This window comes from Rhododendron vialii, chromosome 1a (genome assembly GCF_030253575.1).
Source record: "Rhododendron vialii isolate Sample 1 chromosome 1a, ASM3025357v1".
In the NCBI taxonomy this organism is placed as follows: Eukaryota; Viridiplantae; Streptophyta; class Magnoliopsida; order Ericales; family Ericaceae; genus Rhododendron; species Rhododendron vialii.
This window is the reverse complement of record NC_080557.1, coordinates 21,639,877-21,664,299: the sequence shown is the minus strand read 5'-3', so window position 1 is coordinate 21,664,299 and position 24,423 is coordinate 21,639,877. Positions and strand designations below refer to the sequence as shown.

The window sequence follows — 24,423 nt, the reverse complement described above, 5'->3', positions numbered from 1 at the left end:
AAATGGCATCACTTTATAACAGGACAGCCCTCAAGCCCTCACGGTGTTATAAACGATGTATGGTCTTGGTCAGGGCCATACATAGCTATCTGATGGTATCCTCGGTATGCGTTGAGAAAACTCATCCTCTTGTATCTGGCAGTCCCATCTACCAGCTGGTCAATCCTTGGCAGATGGAAGCTGTCCTTTAGGCAGGCCTTGTTCAAACTCGTGACGTCCACACAGACCCTCCATTTTCCATTTTTCTTCTTCACCATGATGGTGTTGGACAACCATTCCGGATAGTACACTTCCTTAATTGTGTCAGCCTCGAGGAGTCTCTCGACCTCCTCTATCACAGCCTCCATATGCTGTATTGCAGGCCTCTTTCTCTTTTAGACAGCAGGCTTGTGCTGGGGATCCACATTCAAGTGGTGACATATCACTTCAAGGTCTATCCCCCACATTTCCTGAGGCATCCACGCAAACACATCGATGTGCTACCTCAAGAACTCAACCAGCTCTTGTTCCTCTTGCTCGACTAGGGTTTTGCCAATAAGGAAGTACCTCTCTGGGCCATCCCCAATCTGTACCTTCTTCAATCCCTCGACCACTTTCTTGGTTGGATCTTCCCCAACATCTTCGAGTGTTGGCTGGTTCGGGACCTCTACTAACTTTACCAAATACGCCGTCGGGATTTTCTTCACAATCTCGACCAGGCATTGTTGGGTGGCCTTTTGGTTTCCTCGGATGCCTTCAATGCCATCCGCTCCTGGATACTTTATCATTTGATGGTAGGTTGAAGATATCGCCTTCATTCTGTGCAACCACGTCTTCCTAATGATCGCATTGTAAGAGGATGGCACATCTACCACCAGAAAATCCATGGCCAAAACTATCGATCCTTCCCGATCATTCAAGGTTACCCTTCCAAGGGACCATACCGCATCCGTGCTAAACCCAATTAGCAGCGTTATGGACTCCATGAGCTCGGCTTGATCGAGCCCTATTTTCTTGAAAGCCTTGTAGTACAACACTTCAATGCTGCTCCCCTCATCCACGAGGATCTTCTTTATGTCGTAGTCTCCCACACATAGGGTAACAACTAATGCATCATTATGGGGGAATTGTACTCCTTTCAAATCTTCATCTGTGAAGCTAATCACGTCCTTTGGCCCTTCGTTTGGCCGTGCTCTCTTTTTTTCGAGCTTCATCACATGGCCATCATGTTCGGCTTTCCTCCTCAAGATCCTAACTTCTTTTCGAGTGTAGGGAGCAACTAAGCCATGTATCATTTGGATCACCCCTATGGTGGTTGATCATACTCCAATTCCATGGCTGCCCCTCAGTTACTCGGAGCTTTCTCGATATACTTGCCAGGAGCCCCTCCGCGGCCTTCTCTTCCAAGAACATCTTGTAAGACTCACAATTCTCCGTCATGTGACCCCAGTCCTTATGGTAACTGCACCGTTCGATGGTCTCCCTTCTGGACTTGAAGTCCTTGGGTATTTTTTCCGTCAGCCGCCTAAACCATGGGCGGTTCTTTATTCGAAAAAGAATCCTATAAATAGGGTCCTTTAAGACCATATTTATGGCGAAGAATGATCTCAGATCTAGAGCAAGCTGTTCTCCTTCTTCCCCTGGCCATAGTCTCTCTGCCCGTAGTCTTTTTTCTTTTCGTAAGACTTTTGCTCAGACTGGGTGGCCTTTTTCGTGCCCCCTTTTATCTGCTCGGCAAGGCACTTATCTCCTTCTCATAGGATATCATCCTCGACCCGAGTGTGCTGCTCTATTTTTTCCACTAGCTTTGCCAGCATATCAACCGGGTACATGTTCAGGTGCTCTCATAGTTTTCATCCCAAGATCAAACTAGTCTTGAAAGTAGCTAGCGCATACTCCTCGTTGCAATTCTCTATCTTGTTAAATACCTCCCAAAACTTCTTGGCATAACTTCTTAGCCATTCCTCGGGCCCCTGTTTCATGGGGGATAGTACCTCGAAGGTTTTAGGTGTTGCTCAGCTTGTTAGGAACCGTCCTATGAACTCCTTGAAAAGTTTTTTCCAACTTCTGATTGAATTCGGCACCAATTTGTGGAACCACGCCAGGGCTACCTTCCCCAAACTCGAGGAGAACATCTTGCACATGATAGCATCGTCTCCGTCTGCATGAACATAGCCTGCCAATAGTGCTGAATGTGAGCCACCGGGTCTGTGTTTGTCTCGTACGGTATGAATGTATTGTGCTTCACCCTGCTTAGGAGTCGTGCATCCTGCAGTCTCTTCAAGAGAGAAAAGGCCATGAGTTTGCTGAGGGCTTTACACGTCATGTCTCGTGTGATTGTAGCCCCCTCCTTGTGTTGTCCTGACCTATGCTCCTCTTCTCTTTCCAAATCCAAGTCAGACCTTTCATATCTATCTCGATGATGCTTCATCGACTGCTTTTCCTTAGGGTTAGACTCATTCCTTTCCTCTTGTGGGGAGAGTCCCTTCTATGCTTCCCTAGAGTTCGATCCCTGCTCTAGTACTCACGGGTACTCCCAGACCTCTCCATTTAGCTCCCTTGTTTCTTAAGCTCGTGTATCTCTTGTTCACATCTTTTCATGTGCCTAGTGCACTCCTCTGGTTCATGTTCTTTCCGTTCGAGACTATCATTGCAATCCCAAATGCTCACAGAATGCTTGTGGGATTTTTCAAGCCTTTCTTCTCGAAAAGACAGAGATTTGTCTTTCACCCTCTTGCTATCACCCGTATTTTTTGGCTTCCCTCCCCATCTTCACGGGCCAGAAGCTCAAATGGGGGCTTCTTCGGACTAGCGGTTTCTTTATCCTTTACTTGTGATGGCTTTTTCAGAGCCGGTGGCAGGACTTTATCCCTACTTCCACCCAGGTTCAATTGCGAGGTCTTAGGATCCTGTTCCGTCATGGTCGTGACCTCAAAGAGTTACTTCGTTTCCCACAGATGGTGCCAATCGTAAAGGAAAAAAAATCCGCTTTATGTAAAACTACACTCTTTGAGATCCAACGCACGTGACAGCTTCGCTCGAACCCTAAAACCTGCGGCACAAACACAGTGATCGCACCTATGCCTCTCGTCGAAAAAGGTCCTCTGATGCCAAAGTCACTAAAATCCTAATTTCATAAGGAAGACAATAAGTAGAATTATAACTCAAAGTATACCTTTTCCCATTAGGTTTACCCCGTATTTATAATTTTTTTCGTGACTTGCTTTCCAAGCACCCTCGTTGCCCTAAGTTTCCTATCCCATATAGGAAACTTAGCTTTCTAGGAATCTCTCCCCTAATAAGCCGAAGTCCAACTTTCGTTAGGAAACTCCACCAATATGGAATTTGTTCCATATAATAACTCTATCTCTACCTTTCATGGCAGAGTATATTATTCCCTTATTCGCGGTACCCATCCTTATCACGCAAGGAGCTCATTCCAGGACATTTTGGACCAATCTTGCTGCCCATGTTGTTGGTTGGCTTAGCTCGACTAATACTATGTGATCGTGCCCTTTTGCTCAGCAATCATGTTGAGCACCATTGCCAATATCGTCCCTTAACAACCTTGCTCATCCTTACGCACCCTCACATGGTGCTGTCATGCTGCCAGGTACACTATCTCAGATGCTCCTTCTATGGTGCTCCCCGTACTAACCACGTGGTCAGCTTCTATCCTCTGTGGTGCACCCCTACGTGGTATCTTGCTCCGCACGTGTTCTAGTATATTTTCCCTAGTCCGGGGAAAACCCCACTACACCGAGCTCGTCCGAATTTTGCCAAATCAGTAATCTGAAAGTAAACATCATTTGGGCTTCCAAGACTTCATCCGGTCTAATTGATCATGGAATTGGGCCTCCACTTGTTCTACATCATTTTCTTTCCAACTCTAGGCTAGGGTGTAGTTTGCTAGTTTCAGAGCTTTTTTTGGGGCCATCTCACCGATCTGTATAGTTTATAGTTCATTTCATAAATCTCATTGAGATGCCTAACCATATAGAAAATCACATTTATCAAATATCGATTATAGCATGATCTAAAGATATTTTTGTGCAACATAGGGGTTTTGTTAGGATCGAAGCACATATGCACACGATTTACGAGTATCAAACAGTAAAGAAATTGACTACGCTCGCAATTGGCCCTTATTGTAGGGCTTCTCGGTACCTCTCACATATGAGCCTTAAGTTCCAACAAGCAACTGAACTAATGGATCGAAACACTACACAACCCACCCATTTTTCAGGAACAAATGACTTCGAATCATAGACAAGTCACTCAATAAATTTAAAATAAATTTTCGAGTGACCCAAGAAAAATAAACTCAACTGGATAAGTATAGGTGCTTGATTCAATTTTTCAAAGAGACCACTAGAATTTTTTTTTAAAATTATTGAATGACTCGGATTGTCCATGCAGGGCCCGAAATGGGCCCTGCATGCCGATATGTGCACAAACGGTGCTTTTATGGTCGGTTCTCATGGCATTGTCGTTATTTTTATGCCTTGGTTAGTGTCAAAATTTATGATCAAGTTCATATTTTTTTAGGAGAAGTGTTTGGGTTGTAGTCATGTTCTCTCTACATGTATAGTGGTTAAGTTTTGATTCTTAATTTTATAAAATCGTTCAAAATAGTCCAATTACTAGATTTCTATAAAACCACACCAAATTGTACCATGCAGACCCTACAAATGGGAACAATCTTTACAGCAATCCAATCACCATTTTTTGTTGAGGTTGTAACTGGGTGATGGGAAAAATTCAAATATGGAAAACACAATCACCATTTACGCACCAACTCTCTCTCTCTCTCTCTCTCTCTCTCTCTCTCTCTCTCTTGTAGGGGGATGAAAGTAATTGGTGCTTAGAACAACACTAGATTGCTACGGCTACTCGTGCTTCTTCATCTGAACCCTAATTCGTCGTTGGAAACCTAATCTGCAAAACAGACAAAGGGTGAGCGCACCTTTGCCTCTCGTGGCAAAGGCCCTCCGATGCCTAAGTTAGTATCACGTACTATCAGAAAAACCTAATTATCAGTAGGAAAACGATATGAATGCAACGTATTGCGTACCTTTTACCTCTAGGTTTACCTCATATTTATAGATTCATAGTTGCCTACTGCCCAAGCATCCTTGCCGCCCTAGGATTCCTATCTCGTATAGGAAACCCAAGATACCTTGGATTCTCGTTCCCTTATCAGTTCATTAGCTTAGCCCTTTTAGGACTCTTTTCCACAACTGGCCGAACATCCCATTCCCTTTGGGTATCTTTTCTGGATCTTACATTCTCGGGATCCCATTCCTTTACTGAATATCACTATTCTGGAACCTCCTAGAGTATTCTCTCTGCTTCAGCACTTGATTGGAGTTCTTTCCTTGTTCAACTATTTCATCGCTGAACAAACTGCTTAGACCAGTCACTTCACATGTAACTAGTCCTTTTATTAACTACTTGGACCAATGTCTTCTCAGGAGCTCTCCTCCTGTTAGGCCCTTTTGTTGCCGAACAAACTACTTGGACCAGTGACTTCACATGTCACTGTTCCTTTATTAGTCCCTTGGTCCAATAACTTCTCAGGTTTACTGGACCAAGACCCCCGTACAACCTTTCTGGACCAATGACTTCTCATGTCACTAGCCCACATCGCCGACCATCGTCTTGCACGGCGACTGTCCCTTTCATATTTATACCATGGTCCCACGTACCACGTGTTCGGGCCTTATTTCTGCCTGTTCGGGATACCTCCCTACATCTCTCTCTCTCTCTCTCTCTCTCTCTCTCTCTCTCTCTCTCTCATTTGTCACTATTTAACAATATCCACTGAACACCATTTTCACTGCTCATTTTATAATAATAAGATTTTTTTTTAATTTTTTAAATTAATCACATTTCTACAATATCAGTTAAAACATGCTACTAAACTCTCAAAATTCACTGTCTCTTATTCCTCTCTTTTCTGCAATGTCACGGTAATGTAAGAAGATTATGAATGGGTTGTCGATTGTTTTTACTTTTGGTGGGTCTTTTATGAATCGGAGAATTATTATTATTCGCATGTTTTTAGATTTTTAGGGCATAATTGATTTAATATGTAAATATAATCTCTATGTAGTGCTTTTAGACACATACACGCGCTACGAAATAAATAAAAATACAAGTACAACAGAAACGCGACAAAAGCAAATGTTACTGGATAAAACTTTAGGCTGAGGTAAGTACTAAAGCTCACTTTACAAGCCCAATCGGCTATGCATGCGCAGCCCGATTAAAGATTTGGACTCAAACTTGAATTGAAACGCTCAAATTTTTTAGATTAAAATAATGATTCATCTCGACGGAATGAACCCAAAAAAGGGCAATAAAATTATGACCAAAGTTTCCCCAACAACAATTCACTTTTTTTTGTTGAAAAGAAGGTTGTTTTTAGGGAAACTAACGGCCAATGACGTGTTTTAATAATTGATAATCGTCAAGGACATGCTGAGAACATTTGTTAATGCTGAAAATGTCTTTGTCGGATATTAATTATTTAAACACGTCTTGGACCGTCATTTTCCCTTGTTTTTATGAGCTTTCTTCAACTTTGATCCAAATAGAGTAGCAGTCAAGTGGTAGGCGTCACATCTTCCTTGCACTAGGTAATGATTCAAATCTGGATTAAAATTAATTTCAATTACATCATGTCTTTAAAAATAACCATCTATATATATGAACTATATATGGGTGATCTAGCACGTTTATCACTTTTAGGAAGGAAATTATTTCCGACCCAGAAAGAAAAGGTCGAAATTGATATATTTCGAACGGCTGTCATGTGGCCAACTAAAGAAAGCCCATTCTGTTAGTGCTAGGGAGGGAGAAAACTAAAGAAAGCCCATTCGGTTAGTACCAGGGAGGGAGAAAGGGAGGTGCACCTAAAGTAAAAGGGAAAATTATTGGGTGCGCGTTTGGAACTCATGCCAAATGATAGTCATTGAAAATTATTCAATACTTCCGGTGTATACTCTCTCTCCTCACATAACATGTGGGGTCTACATCGGACCCACGTGTAGGCTCCAAAAATTATGTAAGGAGAGGGAGTATACACGGAAGAGCACTCAAGTAAAGGATGACGTGATCCTTGATCAACCACATAATCCTACCAATAATAAAGACTTACATGGAGAATGGAAATTTGTGCAAAAGCGTCAAATGGACTTATTTCTCGGAGATCCCTTGCGAGTTCACAACCATACAAGCCAGACCTCATACTGTTAGCCGTATAATGTTACGACAACCTGTTTATCATCGAAAATTGTCTGGGGTTTAAATACTTGTTAATCCAAATTAGGGTGTCTACAGCATTCAAAAGTTTCAAACCTGAAACATTGGATGGAGCAACTACTTAGTCAAGAGACTTGAACTTAGTTTAACTATCATGAACCATTAACATACTAGTTTAACTTAGAAGTAGTTTTTAGAAGCATCTGAAAAAATTAGTAGACAATTGCTTTTGAAAACTACTTCTAAGTTACACTAGTATGTTAAACAATTTCTTCAATGCATTTCTTTTTCTACTGTATTATGTTGATTTCACTTTGCAATTTGCATCTTTCGGAATGAATGGAATTAATTTTGCCTATAAAAAAAATTAGATAATTTCTTAAGTTCATTCAACAAAGTGCGAATTAAAAAAAAACCCTCAGTAGTTAGGATAATTATCTTTTTGGTCCTTATGTTTTCCGTTTTGCTCCTATTGTCATCAACATATTGTTAGGCCTTCTCCTATTCTAGTTGCACCTAATAACAAATTTGAGCAAAAACTTAGGCGAAAAATCACATACCAAAAACAGATGAAACATATAGACTAAAAATGGTGTGTAGAGGGGCGATGATAAAAATAATCAATAAAGCTATGGGTACATATGAGTTTATACATACCATGTATACATGAGTTTTGTGGGACTGCTTATCACCACAACCTCACCTTTAAATAAGATTGGAAAATCTCAAGCGTAGGGCTAGATCGTCGATAGCATAATAAACCGGTAAGACCAGGATCGTACCACAGGGAAACAGAGATAGCTTAATCGGATTGTAGGTTTTATATGGTGGGATTCAGCGTTTAAGACGGCCAACTTGATTTTGCTAAAAATGGTGGAAATGCTAAGTAAAAAGACTAGAAAAGCAGTTTGTACTTAGATAAAACAAGCGGCAAGGTCTAGGGGATTAAACTGCCCGATGACTGAGCCGATTTAACCATTCTTTCTAACAACTCAAGCTCAAGACATAGACAAATCTTGAAGCTAAAGTACTCAACGTTAAAAGCCAAGAATAATCATGGTTTTAGCTCGGAATGACTTAATCTCATTTAGAAGACATTTAACTCAAACGCCAGGAACGTTAAAAGCCCCAAGCCCCGTGTGCCAACCAAAGGTTAAAACTCCGAGCATCACACGATCAAAGAAGGTATTTGCCCCTTTGGTTTGTCCGAGAATTAGAGATTAAGCCTTCTCCTTACTAAAATCATGATCAAGTCAAAGAACCATTAAAACAGCCTTGGGAAGATATCACCCTATGACCAAGCCTAAGTGACTACTCAACTATTAAACAAGAGTAGCATGCTAGGAATTGAGACATTAGATTTGACCGATAAAAACGAAAATAAACTTGATATTAATAAGGATCTAGTCCGTACAAGCAACTTTAATAAACAGGAAAATAACAAACAACAATTACCTTAAGGTGTTCTTGAAGAAATTAGCCAAAAAGCTTGGAAAGCATTAATGGAGTTTTTGCTAGGAAAGAGAAAAGACTTAAAGCTAGGTAGGTGAGAGAGTAAAGAAGAGAGAGGGTAGCCCTATTTATACAAAGTGGCCCCTCTCTCTCACCTACCTAGCTTTAAGTCTGAAAACATACCAAAAGTGGAAAACATTCCATAAGTGGAAAGTCCAAAAAGCAGAAAAGATCTACAAAAAAGCACTATATCGATACGACCCTTTTTCCCGTATCGATACAACATTGAAATGGCCTCTCTCCGAACTTCCTGTTTCCTTATGGTATTGATACGGCAATTTTGATTGTATCGATACCGCCTAGTTTTCTTGCAGCCTCTAGGTTTTGGCCTTGCATTGGCACCCGACGATCCCCCGACAGCCCGATGGCCCTTCAAATGCCTTCAAAGCCTTGCCGGCCTCATATCGCACTACCTCTGACACTCGGGCATACTCATGGGCTAAAGTTGGGTCAAAAAGCAGCTTATTCCGTTGGTTTATCTGTAACGCTTGAGAAAACAACTTACGTGCAAAATTATGTAAAAACCAAAGAAAACACAAAATAAACAACATAAACTCAGGACTAGTTGCACCAAATATCTACAATATTGTGTGCTTATCACACCCCCCAACTTGAACGTTGCTAGTCCCGAGCAACATAGACATAATACTAACAAGAAACTACTCAATCCTTCCGACAAAATAACTTAGCCCATGCGTGCACCGTTTCCATCTAGCAAGAGTTCCAAAAACAAATTTATTCAAAACCCGCAACCAACAGCTGAAAACTAAGATGGATAACTAAGCATTGAGCACATTCTAAGCAAAGTACAAAAGTCCGTACCCTTGTTGAAAATGGAGGATACGGCTATCACATATGCAATCGCATGCTACAAACCATATCCCAAAGAAGGTGCTTGAAAATAGACAATGGAGAACAAAAATGCCATGCCTTGTATGTGGAAAGCACCTTTAAACAAAATTTGAAACTTCAAAGCTGTAAACCGTAGTAACGAAAGGAAACATGCCACGACTAAATATGCACAATGTCAACAATTGAATCAAAATGGAATAAACGCGTACTATGGATCAACTAAGGACTTAAAAGCATATATTGACCTTGGTTAAACAAAAGAACGGTTAGCAAAATGGGGTGGCGGCCAAATACTAGCATGGTTCAACTACCCATTGGCCGCCACCAACTCAAACTACCAAGTCAAAGGCCACATGCCGGCCACAACAAAAACTTCCTAAAACTACTAATTACGAGTTCAACTACTAAAAATGAAAACAAGATAGGATAGGTTGGCTATCAACCACCAAGCACCCCAATCAAGTTGAGGGATTTCCTAACAGTTCCACTGATTACTACCACATACTACTCATCATCCCCTGATACCAACTCATCCCCAGCAAAATCATCAGAATCCTCGGCTTGCTCAACAGGTGGCTGGACGTAAGGCTCACTCATTGACCCCTCAGCTCGGCACAAAAGCCAATCTAAACGGTGCTCCAAATGGTCTTGCTTTCGTGCCATTTCCCGCCTCTCTTTCTTGTCCTTCCTCAAACTCCCCATGATCGCCACCCCCTGGCAAAACATTTTTTTTGTACCAATTAAACCACCGTCGATGCCTCTCTATGGGGCATTGTGGTCAAATAACTCCCCCCCTGCAGCCCATAAAACCCTAGACTAAGACATGCTCTTCGTCAAGACTGAACTGTTTATTATCCCGGGCTCAAGCCTGCCATTTTCCATGAATTTCTCGGATGTCACACCTTGGGCTCGGCAAATTTTGGTAATCAAGCAAGGGAAAGGCAATCCTTGTGTTCGATGGGGCATTTAGCTTAAACTCAACAATTTGCTTGAAAATGTACGATGCCCAATCCACTTTCACCCCTGGTTGTATAAAAGCATACAGAAGTTCGCCATCTTCCTAAGACGGTTTGTTTTGAGTGCCACGAGGGTTCAAATTGTGGTGCACGAATTGGTAAATCAATTTGTACTCCTCCTGAAACCTACCCAGCACATGAGTCTCACCATGGTCCTCAACATTACCATACATAGCTTGACGAATGTCATTAACCGAAGCAAAAATATCCCTAGGATAATTAATCTCATTTTCGGCCGGGCGGTTATACTCTAAAGCCTTCACAATTGTTTCACGGTTAATAACAATAACTAAATGCCCGATTTTGGACGTAATTCGAGCATCGGCTTGCTCAAATGTGTAGCATCAGGCACAACCATCTTTTTATAAAATGTAACTACTAAACTCTTATTGAGTCCTTGGCAATCACCGAAAAAGTGAGACAAACCTTGTACGGTAATCCGCCGAATTGCCCGATGTTGTGCCCCAAAGCTCGCCGCATCAACATGGCGCTCGTTCTTGACATTCATCTTTGCCATGCTATTGCCCACTTTTTCCTCAAAACTCACTCAAACATGATACCCGGAGCCTCAAGAACCTAAAGATTGCCCCTTTATGCACAAAACCAAGTACGAACCAACCACCCTAACATCTGGTTTCCTAAGGATAAGAGTACGACACATACTTGGCTTTATTTTTAAGGACAAAGAGACACATATGTGGTTTAATCATAGAACAATGCCTTGTATCACATCCTAAGTATGCCATATCACATCCTAAGTGTGCCATAGATTCCAAAATTGATTCAACATAGACAAAAAACACACCTAGGCATGAACATGAGATTATCTACCTAACTACAAATGTAAGAAGAAAAAGAACGGGATATGGGCAAAACTTGATCAAAACATACTCAAACGTCGTGAATTCCACCTTAGTCCATTCATGCAAGTTGACATATACAAAATTTGCATTAAACGAACTCTTGCCAAATAACACTTTTTGAGCATGTGCCAAGTTATCTAATTCCACTATTTTTGTACTAACGGAAGGATTGCTATACTAAAAACAAAAAAAAAATTATACTAAAAACATAAAACAATATATATATATATACACACACACACACACACACACACACACACACACACACACATCCCTCCCCCCAACTTGAAATATGCTATGCCCTCATAGCATGGATAACAACAGTAAGGAAGGGAACAAAAGATTGTACCTCCGGGGGAATGTCAACCCTCGTATACCTCGACTAAGTTGGAGGCTTTGGTGTCACTGGCTCCTTTCCTCATTCAAACGGCTTTCAAGGTCGACTCCTTCGGCTCTTCCAATGGAACCACAACTTGTCACACAGGGTCATGGCCAAAGCTTTATTGGACTAACAATTGCGACACGTAATCGCATCCATGCTTAGGGCTCTTGAATGCTGCATTCACTCCGACTTTAGACCCAAACCACCAAGGCTGGTGTGGTAGCTGTGAGCACGCGCCCCAGAAATTCACTTACGCAAAATTTTGGGTGCGGCCCTTCTTGGAAAAGCTCGCAGCGAAACGCCTAGATTCAGAGTCGCCACTTGGGTTTTAGCGGGATGCATCCAAAGAACCGAACTCGAAAACGTTTGCCACGTTTGCTTGATTTTTGAAAAAGGCGTAGACCGGTCCGTCGTCACCTTCGATATCTGAGGTTCGGGAGCCAGGTTACAAGAGGGGAAGGGTTTTATGGCACCCCTCTCGCCCAATCCGGAGATCGGTCTCTACTCGGGCATTTCTTTGTAAAACGTTTGCATTTTTCTCTCATTTGATCATTTTTAGCCAGTTAGGGCGAGGGAACAATTAATGGGGATTAAAACTATGGCAAGTTGCATTCATGTGACAAAATGTTTATGGATGATTTGCTTGCAATGATAAATATAGATTGAGAACAAGCACTGAACAACCCGAATAAGTTGAAGTACGTTGCCCTGAAGGGGTGTGAGCAGGCTCAGCACCAGCACGCACTAGCCGAACCAGTGCTTGCTGATAAGACCTGTGCATGCCACAACTCAACTAGCGTACTTCACTTACCTAGTTTCTCAGTCTTTGTTTGCAATCCTCTGGGCTCTGGAAAGGGACCAGCGCACACCCAGGACAAACTACACAGTTAAGAGAGCAGAATATATGCAGTTACAGACAGATAATATGGCTTCAAGCCACGAAGGACAACAGAATACCCCAAAAATAGTGTGGGGATGCAAAAGAGGCCAAGACTAAGATGAGATGCAAGCGCCACTGGATCATGGTAAGCACTGCTGTACGCCAGTCATAAACGATCGCGCGCCAGTTTGACCTTAATCTAGTGCTTGGCTTTGCATCATTTGGGCTCTGGAACATGACCAGAAGGATCCAGAGGCCCTCTGAACAGATAAGGAATAACCATTAACTATTACAGCTAAGCAGCTCTAAACATACAGAAAGCAGTAAACTGGTTATTACATGCTAAGGTGATTGACAGAAATGTAAGTCAACGGAAATGATGATCAATGATCCCCATGCCAGTAGTGCACGTACTGCCAGGACTGGCGTACGACATGAATATACTGGCGTGCGCCATGTTTTGATCTCACGCGATTGCTGTATTTTACCAATTTAAGGCCAGGACTAGTATTGGCTACTAGCCTGGACCTTATTGGTTCCCCTTAGGAGTTGAAGACAGAAAGAAACACAAAGGTGGTATACCTTTGGTTGGGATGAACGGATGACTTGAGCTTTGATATGGGAAGATGGAGAGTGACAATGTGAGGGAGGTATCAGTGGAGTGGGTGACTGAAAGGCCCCTTTTGCTTCCTCTTTCAATGGAGGAGAAGAGAGATAGAGAGAAGGAAGAGGGCTTTTGGGCTCTTTATGTGGTTAACCCCTTGCAAATGAATGCAAGGGGGTATTTATAGGGGAGAGAGAGACTGAGATCAGTTGGGTTAAAGGCCGGTTTGGCTGGTTGGGTTAAGAGAGGGAGCCTCCCATGCAATAAATGCATGGGACTTGGCTTGATGGAGGGTGTAGGAGAGAAGGGGGACATCCCTGCCGAATGTAATCATCAGGGAGACTGTAGCCAACGTCAGGGTGGCACAAAAGTCACGTCCATGTGGCTGAATAAAGTTGATTTGACTGGGCTTGACTGGCGTGCGCCATTCTTTGACCTACGTGTGCCAGATATAACTGAGTCAATGGTCGATGACCGACACGTGGCAGTTAACTGGCGTACGTCATCAAGGTACTGGCGTAAGCCAGTTTGGGTTTTGCTGGGGCTGTTTGGCTCTAGTTTGAAGGGTTTGAAGTGGGTTTGAAAGAGGTTCTGGACGCTCAAAGCTCATACACACCATCATCCTCAGACCGTACTTGACAATAATCATCATTGGGGAAATAAAAGACCGAAAAATAGCGTTATCTGGACGGTCCAGAATGGGGTGTCTACAGTAGCCCCCCTTTGACGGCACTTGAGGTACCATTGGCTGGAGACAAGTAACGTCAAATGTTTTCTTAGACACCCTCTTCGAGGCAATCTAGAATGCATGAATTTTGAAGAACCTGTTTGATTTGAAGTTGGGACGGATAGATCGCCGCTGATTTGGATTTGGACGGATAGATCGTTGTTGATTTGAAATCTGAACGAGTGGATCGTCGTTGATTTGAAATCTGGACGAGTGGATCGTCGTTGATTTGAAATTGGACGAGTGGATCGTCGTGGATTTGAAATTGGACGAGTGGATCGTCGTCGATTTGAAATTGGATGAGTGGATCGTCGTCGACTTGACTTGAAATTGGACGAGTGGATCGTCGTTGATTTGAAATTGGACGAGTGGATCGTCGTTGACTTGATCATAGGGGTCTCTGCTTGGGGATGGGTCCACGTGAGTCAATGTGAAGCTGGGCCGCCTTGGGCTTTGATTTGGAAACAGATTTGAACCTTTATAAGAGAGTTGGGCTTGAGGCCCAAATAATAGTGGCATACGGCATAGGATACTGGCGTACGCCAGAAATCTTGGCCAAACCGGCCCAGAGCCAGCCCAGACCCGGCCCAGAACGGCCCCCCACGTCATATAACTTCTGCAGAAGCTTTGAAACCGCCATTCTTCGACTTTTTGAACTCCAAATACTTCAAAACTCTCTCAAATCTCCAATCTCTTCCTCAATCTTTCATCCTTCTCCTACAATACACACACCCACATTCACCCATGGCCGACTCCGGCGAAGGCGACAACAATGGTGGTGGTAGAGTTGGCGGTGACGAGGTTCGGTTGAGTGGGGAGACCGAGGGCCCTTAAATCGACGATCAGTCGGAGGACGAAGCTCCAATGGTGATCGGTGCAGGTGTTTCAGGCGGTGACGGGGGCGGCGATGGCCATGCAGCAGAGGTGGTTGGTGGTGATGAGGGGCGTACGCCAGGAGAGGTGGGGCGTACGCCAGGTTCTGTTGGTGCAGTGGGTCCACGGGTTCGACGATTGGATCCAAGGAGTGGTAAAGAGGGTTTGGTGATCACTGGCTTGGGCTCGGCTGGAGCCGGTGGCAGCGGCGGCGGTAGTGGTGATGGTGGTGATCGACCGGGGACACCACCGAGGGATCCAGCGAGAGGCAAAGATCCCGTGGTTGAGGAGGGGGTATCCGGGGAGGTGCCCATGGAGGAGGTTGAGTTTAGGCCTGCAGTGGGGTCCTCGACGCATGTTCCTATTACTCGGGGGGACTTTGCTGAGTTTATGACAGAGGAGGAGCTTGGCCGTTTGCTCCGAGAGAACCCGGGGGTGGTGGCTGCAGTCTTAGCAGCGCGAGAGGATCGGCTCCGGCAAGTTGAGAGGGCTCAGGAGGAGGAGTGTTTGAGAGAGGAGGCTGAAAGAGCCAAGGCCGAGGAGGAGGCTTTTATGCACGAGACCGGGGCAGCCGAGGAGGCTCAGGGGGAGGTGTGGTCTTTTGAGCGGGCAGTGACACTTGCAGAGTCCTTACGGCTGGCACCCCGTGCTAGGTTTGATACGGCCACGTATGTTTTGCCCGAGCCACACTTGTTCATACCGTCCGTGGTTGAGAGCTTCACACCTCTACGGGAGAGCTATGACGCAGAGCTCATACTGAGAGACCCACAGAGACACCTATTCGTGGATTGGGCACAGGTACACTTCTGAACTTACTTTAATATTCATGCTTTGTCATTTACAACCATACGTAGTTTGAATCGGCGTAGTACAGCTTGTAACGCATGTAGGCCAAAACCTTGAACTGTAGCTTGACTGAGAAAGTAGAACTTGGGCAGTATGCCTCGACTTTGAAACTTGACTTGAGCGATAGAACACTTGACATAGCTAAATCGACTTGCAGAACGCCCATAATTTCGATAAAAACCGTTAGTGCCAGGCTTGAATCAATCATAAACTGCCTCGACTAATAAGATAGTCCTTTGAACTTGAATTCGACTAGGTAGATCGCCATGACATGTGAACGCCCGAATGGCGTGTCCAATAGTTTGAATCAACCATTTTGACTAACAGAACACTTTTGAAACCGACTGAGAAGTGTACCTCGAGAGAAATAAGGCCTTGTGGCTAGGAACTTGACTGAGAAATGCCTTTGAGTTGATTCGACTGATAGTAGAACTGGATAAAGTAATACGAGCGCCCCGTAGCTTTGTTCGACCCTTATGATGCTTGTTTCGACCGTAGAGTTTACTTTTGAAATTTTGAATTTGACTGACTATTTGAATTGCAACTGATGATGAACCTCTTCTTGTTGTCTGTCTTTGTATGCAGAGAGGAGCGGCCAGCACTCGGGGCCATGGAGGTCCAGCGAGCTCGCTTGAGTTGTACCGAGGGCTGCCAGAGCGAGTCAGGGCTTTGGTAGATGCTGCAGGGTTCCGGCCATTCATCCTTAAGTTGACGGCCGTGAAGAGTGACCATGCCCTGCTTACTATGCTAGCTGAGAGGTGGTGGGATTCCTTGAATACCTTTCACTTTCCGATCGGCGAGATGACGGTGACTCCGTCTGACTTTGCAGCTCTCACCGGCTTGAGGGTAGGAGGAGAGCCTATCCCGTTTGACTTGGAGATTTACAGGGACCCCAGGGCTTTGGAGTGGTTCTTAGGGCAGGCACCAGCAGGCGAGGCAAAGACCATTCACTATGACCAGTTCAGACGATATTTGCACGGGAGGGAGCCGGACTCTGAGTTGGAGGCGGAACGGATGGCGAGGGCCTATTTGTTGTACTTGTTCGGGGCTACATTGTACCCGAACAAACGATCCAATGTGCACCTGTCTTACTTGCCGGCCCCCTATGACTTGTGCACAGCTTCGCGGTTTGACTGGGGAGGAGCAGCTCTGGGGACGTGCTATGGTTTCATGGGGGAGTTTTTACGAGGGAAGAAAGCAACTGCCGGCTACTAGAGAGTGTGGGAGGTAAGAAACAAAGCTTGCAATTCATTTCCCATTTTCCCTTTCTTGCACTTGTCTTTGATCCGCATGTGAACTGTACTCTAATGCTTTGATTGTTTGAACATTGCAGTTGTGGGCTTACGAAGTGCTGAAGATGTACCCACCGGAGAACAAGTGCCCGAACCTGAGGATGCTCCCACGTGCCATGATCTGGGGCCCTATGTACAGTGGCAAGAAGAAGTCGAGAGGAAGCCTCCTAGCCTTTAGGTCATACCTGGACGAGCTGTCAGGTACTCAGGTAAGCAACACGTCAAATTGACCATTTTGCCCTTAGAATTGCTTTAATGCTGTCGTTGATGCATATCTGACTCTAAATCTTTGCAATTGTTTTGCAAGTAGAGTGGGACCCATGGAGTAATGCCGAGCCTGAGCCGGAGTACCTAGCGCGGAGCAGAGGGGTGACGGCGAGTCGGTTGCTGTTGGAGTCAGCCTTTGGGTGGCTGTGGTTCCTGGGTCACTTCCTCCTCATGCCTCTCACACAGATAAGTACACCTTGGCTGAGTTGCGACGCTTCACTGTTCCGGCTGGCCTTGCTGCTTTTTTGAGGCCCGAGCGTGACTATGCCGTCTACCGGAGGCAACGCCTGGCGAGGCCGCTTGGAGTTTTGGAGCACATCGCCGTGCAGGGCGAGGCGCTGGAGGCTGGCGAGGAGAGGCAGAGCCGGGAGAGCAGGGCAGCTCGGCCGAGAGAGAGAAGCAACTATGCAACGGCGACTGGGCTGCCACGGCTTTCTTGGACCCTAGCAGTGCAGGATGCGCAAGGAGATGAGGCCATAGTTCGATTCGAGCCTGCCAAGACAGAGCCAGCAGAGATCACAGGACCGGTACGATACTCTTCATTCCTTGTAGTTTCCTTACTTTACTTTCGACATGTATATCTGGCCTGCATTCTGACTTTTGCCCAAAATTGCATCACAGGCCCCGATGGAATGGGTACGTGAGGCGGCTCGTTTAATGAAGGCCATGGAGAAGGAGTTTCACAAGATAGCCGGCGGTGTCTCTTTGCAGTTGCACTACCCTCCGCCAGCTCCAGCTCCTGCTGTGCAGCCTCAGGTATGACTTTCCATTCTGCTATTGGATAGGATTGCTTTCAAAATTTCCTGCACTTAGCATTTGAATATATACAATATGCACAATATATGCTAAATGATTTGAATGAATGTGCAGGGACGTGTTAGGGCGGCCCCTAGGAGGAAGAGCGTGCGTCCTCTTCCACAGAAGAAAATAGCACCGAGCTCTTCTCGGCCGGTGGCGCGCGTACAGAGAGGAGTGCAGATCACTCCAGCTAGCGAGGAGCTCCCGTTCTGTCGAGAGCTAAGGAAGAGGCCTGCCGAGGGACCCACGCAGAAGAGGAGGAGAGAGGAGGAAGAAGAAGAAGAAGAGCAGATGTCCCTCAGCAGCGGCTCTGACTCTGCGGATGACCCTAGGTTCCGGATGGACCCTCGAGAGATGGAGGAGAGCGAGGAGGACGACGATGACGAGGACCTTTTTGACGACTGAGGGCTATCACCGAGCCTTGGTTTATTTTGCTGCTACTTTGACATTTCGAGTTGATACTTGACTTTTGGGGATAGGGCCTGCGTGCCCTTTTGACTTTTGGGCGAGTGTGCCTTGATACTTTTAGTTCTGCTCGGGCCGTTGTGCCGCTTTGATACATTTCTGCCTTTACTTTTTGACATGGTAGTATATAATTTCTGCATTTTCTATTTATCGTTTTCCCTTGCTTTGATGAGATTTGGTAAAGGAAAAGAATAAACCATCCACTAATATCTAACATGCATTGATGAATGCTCTGAATCGACAAAAGACACTTGTATATTTACACAATTGACTTAGCTCGAAGAAAAAGAGGGACAAAGAAGTTCTAGGATACGACACATATCCCAGACACGCGAAGGATACGGAAAATTTGGGCGCTAGTAGGCCAAAATCCGACATTCTCCTAAGCGAAGGAAACTGACCCTTTGAAAGGACAACATAGGTGCATAACGACTTGTATGAACCATCAAAACTGGTAGAATTGTCCCAGTATGAAGAAAATACCGAAGAAAAGCTAAAAATGCCACAAAAACGAACATAAGACGCAAAAGATGACTCGATAAGGTCCCGGACTGAAACTGACACCCCCGTATGGTCACATAAGTCCTATGTAACATGTACGGTATGACAAAACTTGGCGAAAGCCCTTGAAACGAGATTTGACCTCCCGTATCCTTGATTTTAGCTTGAAACAGGCCACCGAGAGTTCGAAATCTTCATCGGGCGTGGCTTTTGGAATCCGATGCCTTGCCATAGTCCCAAATGGCATTTGTGACCTGTAGGAACCAATAAACGTCCGAAGCCAGCCCCGGAATTGAAAACGACCATGCGGAGGCAGTAGCTGCTGCAAACTGGTTTCTGGTGAACCTTACTGGCGTACGCCAGAAAGTATGCCTCGTACGCCAGTAAGTGGGGGACACGCATACGCCAGTTATAAACTGGTGTACGCCAGGTTTCTTAGAGACAGATCCATTTGACTGACCAACTGTCCTTTTTCAGGGGCCACTTTGTTTTTACCCTCACACGGTTTGCACACGGTTTCTGAGCTCCCAGAAGGTAGTGTCCTTTGCTGTAGTGTGTTTTAGAGGCTAGCATGGTGTTTGTATGAATCATTGGTAATGGGAAGGATGGCCAAGGCCTATAAAACTGAGACATATGCATTGTGGCCTTCACGGCTACACTGCTTCCCCTTTTCTTCAGTATATTCCAGCATTTTCCATGGATAACCCCCTCCTAACTTTACTTAGGCCCTGGTTGGCGCAATTTCTAAGCATTGACTGGTTCAATTTCCAATATCACGGTCTTGCTTCATTCCATTTTCTTCGACACGTGCCGCTCTGCCCAGCGCTCCTGTGGGCCGCCTTCAGATTCTGGGACCCTGACGTCCATGTCTTTCGCTTTGGCGATGACGAGATGTGCCCGACCGTTAAGGAATTCCAGGCATACCTCCGAACCTATTCGTCCTCTACACTCGTCGTTCCACCTTACCAAGCGAGCATGCCCAAACTGCTAACTAGCTCGCTCAATATCTCCCAGGGTTTGGCGAACACTATCCTTGAGGGTGGCCAAATGAACATCATGCGGTTGATTGAGATGTACAGTCCAGACGGCGATTTGGACAGTGATGAAGCTCAGGCGCGCTGTCGCTTTGCCTTAGTAATCTGCCTGCTTGCCGCCTATCTGCTCATTCCTGCCCACGGGCGGGTCAGCCCCTTGCTTGTGAGCGTTGCTGCCCAGATGGGGGCACGAAGGAACGTGGTCCCTTTGGTCCTAGCCGAGACACTCTTGGGTTTGGATCTGGTATACACGGGCCAGTCGGCTGTCTTCAGCAGGAGCCCGCTTTTACCCCAGGTAACCTCACTCAGCTCACCTTTTTCTGGCTTTTCGCACATTCTCGTTTTACCTCGACGCTCGGCTTAGGTTGCTCCCTAGCTCCTTACTTGTCTTTTCGCTCAGGCTTTATCTGACTTCTTACTTGTCTTTTAGCTCATGCAGTTGTGGTTGTCGGACAAATTGAGTCTACTGCACCCACCAGTGGCGGGTTGGAATCTCTTTCCGAAGAGGATCCTGATAGAAAACAGAGAAACAGAGACGGAAAATACTGATATTATTTCTTAATGAATTACAATGAGGTGAGTACATCTTTAAATAGAGTAAAGCTATGCCTAAGAAAGGAAGATTACAAGATTTGATTACGATATGATTACGCTATGATATGATTACGATATGATTACCCTATGATTATGCTATGATTTGATTACGATACATGTCCTAAAATAGCATATTACAAGAAGATACAGAATATATATTCTAGATATAGAATATATATTCACACACCCCCTCAAACTCAAGGTGCGAGGGCAGAGAGCATCGAGAGTTTGTCAAGGAGAAAGCGGAAACGAGCAGCGGTATGGGTCTTCGTGAAGAAATCAGCCAGCTGCAATGTGGAGGAGACGAAGGGTAAAGCAATGGTGCCAGACTGAAGATGCTGACGTATAAAATGACAATCAATCTCAATGTGCTTCGTGCGCTCATGGAAGACCGAGTTGTGGGCAAGTTGAATAGCACTCTTATTGTCGCAGTAAAGAGGCGTAGGAGTAGTAACAGAGACCCCCATATCGGAAATAAGCCAACGAAGCCAGACGATTTCAGAGGTAGCATGGGCCATGGCACGATATTCAGCTTCCGCGGTGGAGCGAGCAACAACAGATTGCTTTTTGCTTTTCCAAGAGATAAGAGAATCGCCTAGAAAAACACAGAGGCCAGAGGTAGATTTGCGGTCATTGACATCACCTGCCCAGTCAGCATCAGCATAAGCATGGAGGGTTAAGCTTGATGTAGAAGAAATCAGAAGGCACTGATGAAGGGTACCACGAAGATAACGGAGAATACGTAAGAGGGCAGCCCAATGCGTAGTCCGGGGGGCAGAGACAAACTGACTAACAATGTGAACTGCATAAGAAATATCTGGCCGAGTAACAGTAAGATAAACTAAGCAGCCCACCAATTCGCGATATTCCGTAGGATCCTCAAGCGGGACACCATCAGAGGCAGAGAACTTGGCATGGAGTTCAAGGGGAGTATCAACAGTCTTCGTATCCGTGAGACGAGCACGGTGAAGAATATCAGTAACATACTTGGACTGTCCCAAAAGATACCCCTGAGGAGAGGAAGCAACTTCAATACCAAGGAAATAACGTAGCGGGCCCAAGTCTTTCATTTCGAACTCACGGAAGAGATGACTTTTGACTTCAGCAATAGCAGTAGAATCAGAACCAGTGATGATCATGTCATCAACATAAAGTAAGAGAAGTACCAGGCCATGAGAGGTGCGACGGAGAAATAGAGCAGAGTCATGCATGCTGGGCGTGAAGCCAATCTGAAGAACAACATCCTGGAAGCGTGAATACCAAGCGCGAGGGGACTGTTTCAAGCCATAGAGAGCACGACGCAAGCGACAAACCATACCGGAAGGATGAGAGAAGCCAGGAGGAGGCCGCATTTAAACCTCTTCAGAGAGATTGCCATTGAGAAAAGCATTCTTTACATCCAACTGAGAAAGAGGCCACTGGTGCACTGCGGCCACTGAGATCAAGGTGCGAACAGTGGTCATTTTGGCAACGGGGGCAAAAGTTTCCTCATAATCAATCCCATACTCCTGAGAAAACCCTTTAGCAACTAAGTGGGCTTTATACCGTTCTAAAGAACCATCAGAATGAGTCTTAACCTTGTAGACCCATTTGCAACCGATTAGATTCTTACCATCCGGAAGTGAAACCAACTCCCAAGTTTGATTGTGAGCAAGAGCAGTAAGTTCAGCTTGCATGGCATCCATCCAATTGGGATCATTGCAAGCTTCTTTATAGGACCTAGGCTCAAAATAAGTGTGAATGCGGGAAAGGAATGATTGATAAGAGGATGAGAAACAAGTATTAGTAAAGCCATATTTTACCGGTGGTTGACGATTGTCGCGAACGGGATACCGGCGGGCAGGCGGATCAGGATCCGCAGAGGCAGATTGGGGAGCAGCTGTAGAAGTTGGACGACGGGTGTAGACCTGGGTGATCGGAGCACGACGAGGTGATGCTGAGGGGGTTGTAGAAATATCAGATACCTGAAGAGTGGAGGTGTACTCTTCGGGAGGCACATCCAGATCCATAGGAAATGGGTCAATATGGATCAAGTCTTCTTTGGCTACTGGAGCAGTGCGAGGTGGAAGAGTAAAATAGGGAAGACGCTCTAAGAAGACAACGTGCCTTGAAACATAAAGCTTTTTGGTCACAGGATCATAACACCGATACCCTTTTTGATTAATGCCATACCCTAAAAAAACACCTAAGACACAGCGGGTGCTGAGCTTAGTGCGGTCTTTCTTGGGGAGGAGAACAAAACAGGTAGAACCAAACACTCGAAGAAGAGAGTAATTAGGAACCTGACCATAAAGCCGCTCATAAGGAGAGCTACCAGAAAGAAGAGGGGTGGGCATCCGATTCAGGAGATAGGCTGCAGTGAGAACAGCTTCTCCCCAGTAACAGGACGGGACGGAGGAAGATAGGAGTAGAGACCGAGCAGTATTAAGAAGGTGACGATGTTTTCTTTCAGCTCTACCATTTTGGGCAGGAGTGTCAGTGCAAGACGATTGGTGGATAGTCCCAAGCGAATCTAGGAATTTATGAAACTCTGAAAGTGAATATTCCCCACTCAAGTCAGACCGAAGAATTTTAACCGATGTAGAAAACTGATTTTGAACCATGGCATGGAAATTCTTATAAATCGTAAAGAACTCAGATTTGTGTGTCATTAAGTAAACCCAAGTATACCGACTAAAATCATCCACAAAAGAGACATAATAGACAAAACCACCTTTAGTAGCAACCGGAGAAGGGCCCCATAAATCAGTGTGAACAAGCTGAAAAGGCGAAGTAGAAATAGAGGTACTTTTATTAAAAGGTAAAGCTGACATTTTTGCATACTTACAACCACTGCATTCTGAAATATTACTGACTGAAATATGACCCAAATGACCTGACTTAACTAAAAGTTTTAGACGTTCACTAGACAGATGTCCTAATCTAGAATGCCAAAGATAAAATGGAGATGACTTATGATCTAAACAAAAAGATGACGCAGCAGTGGAATAAGGTTTTATTGGGAGATGCAAGTGCTCCAAAAGATAGAGATCACCAACTCTACGGCCTGCCCCAATCTGCTTCTTGGAATCTCGATCCTGCACAACACAACTAGAGGAAGAGAAAACAACATCAAAACCAGAGTCGGATAATTGGCTGATTGAAAGTAGGCTCAAAGACAACTGAGGAACATAAAAGACATTAGGAATAGATAGTGAAGGTGCAGTAGAAGATAGAATGGAGCCAATAGAAGCAACATGCATGGGAGAACCATTAGCTGTGGCAATACTAATAGGAAAAGCAGGTGGCACACAATTACTAAGAAGAGACATATCAGGAGTCATATGATGAGAAGAGCCAGAATCAAAGATCCAAGTGGTGGGTTGGATACCTGAGGTGGGAGAACCACGCAAACCTGAGTGAGTGGTAGTCATGGCAAAAGCTTGGGGGGAACCCCCTCGAATGGCTTCCATGTAAGCCTGAAACTGTTGAAATTGCTCATAATCAAACTCTGGAGGTGCACTACTGGAGGCCGGTGCTGCCAAGGCTGCAGGAGGGCGAGAATGCTGTTGTGGCGCCCGAGACTGATGCGGGGCATGAGGACCAGTTGACTGAGTAACATTTCGTCCCTTTGGCTTGGGACGGTTAGGGCATTGATGCTTCCAATGACCCTTCTGATGGCAATAGTTACAC

The 24,423-nt window shown here is 45.0% G+C and overlaps 1 protein-coding gene across 1 annotated transcript; it reads right to left on the bottom strand.

The window, feature by feature from the left end:
• Window positions 1–20,670: 20,670 nt before the first annotated feature.
• On the bottom strand, window positions 20,671–22,103 carry LOC131329512 (uncharacterized mitochondrial protein AtMg00810-like). Its single transcript, XM_058362665.1, has one exon. The coding sequence runs from the start codon at window positions 22,101–22,103 to the stop codon at window positions 20,949–20,951; it is 1,155 nt and encodes a 384-aa protein (XP_058218648.1). The 3' UTR covers window positions 20,671–20,948.
• Window positions 22,104–24,423: the final 2,320 nt, after the last annotated feature.

What these genes read in the sequence shown, in the direction of transcription:
- LOC131329512 (XM_058362665.1), bottom strand. Translation starts at nt 22,103, where the DNA reads ATGCGGCCTCCTCCTGGCTTCTCTCATCCTTCCGGTATGGTTTGTCGC.